General features: G+C 50.9%; 1 protein-coding gene across 1 annotated transcript in view; it reads right to left on the bottom strand.

Moving 5' to 3' along the window:
* Positions 1–207: 207 nt before the first annotated feature.
* The window catches only part of LOC306882515 (polyribonucleotide nucleotidyltransferase 1, mitochondrial-like), a 21,887-nt gene continuing 21,412 nt past the window's right edge, over positions 208–682 (bottom strand). Inside the window, exons 26-28 of the mRNA XM_079437190.1 lie at positions 633–682; positions 516–563; positions 208–438 (exon numbers count right to left, since the gene is read on the bottom strand). The exon at positions 633–682 is cut by the window's right edge and continues 29 nt beyond it. Of these exons, the coding sequence (XP_079293316.1) occupies positions 289–438; positions 516–563; positions 633–682 (248 nt within the window). The 3' untranslated portion in view covers positions 208–288. The remainder of the gene's footprint in view (positions 439–515; positions 564–632) is intronic.

The following is a 682-nucleotide window of genomic DNA, read 5'->3' as shown; positions in this document are numbered from 1 at the left end:
CGCTCTGTCACGTATTACAGCATGAATACACAGTATCCTACATTCATGTGTGGGATTTGTTACTTCTGTTTTCTACAAAATTTGCATGGTTTCACATTTGCAGCAGTCACATCTGCATTAACAGATAAGGGCTGAGAACACATTCACACTGGTTATGCTCCGGGGTTTGCACCCTTCGCAAACGAACGCAAAATCTCAAGCTGTTTTTGTGAGGACACTGTATGTAATAAGAGCGTTTATTATAAAATACACAGTGTACAAAAGTCGGTAAAGTGCAGATGAGCTGCTCTAAGAGTCTGGGCTCTGCTCTCCGGACGCTCCGACAGAGATGCTGTGTCTGTCGCTCAGACTCCTCACCACCGCCGCCGCCGGAGACTGGAGCACCTTACGAGACAGCCTCATCCTGCCATCCGTCGGGTCGCGGCCGAAGTACTTCACCTGAGAGAACAGAACACACTCATGAAGAAACCCGTAGAGTTCAGAGATCAGACGGCTGCGGCTGCTTCCCACTGCACCTGGATCTGCTGGCCGACCTCCAGTCCCAGAGCGCTGGGGTGTTTGATCTGGAAAACACACAAGTCCTTCAGAAACAGAGCAGACCGGGGTCAGAGATCAGGAGAACGTGTGCTCACCCGTTTGTGGTCCAGCTGTGAGTTGTGTAGGAGCACAGCGCTCATGTTGG

Source organism: Barbus barbus (assembly GCF_936440315.1).
Source record: "Barbus barbus genome assembly, chromosome: 16".
NCBI lineage: Eukaryota > Metazoa > Chordata > Actinopteri > Cypriniformes > Cyprinidae > Barbus > Barbus barbus.
The sequence above is the reverse complement of the archived record's forward strand: the minus strand, read 5'-3'. Positions and strand labels throughout refer to the sequence as shown.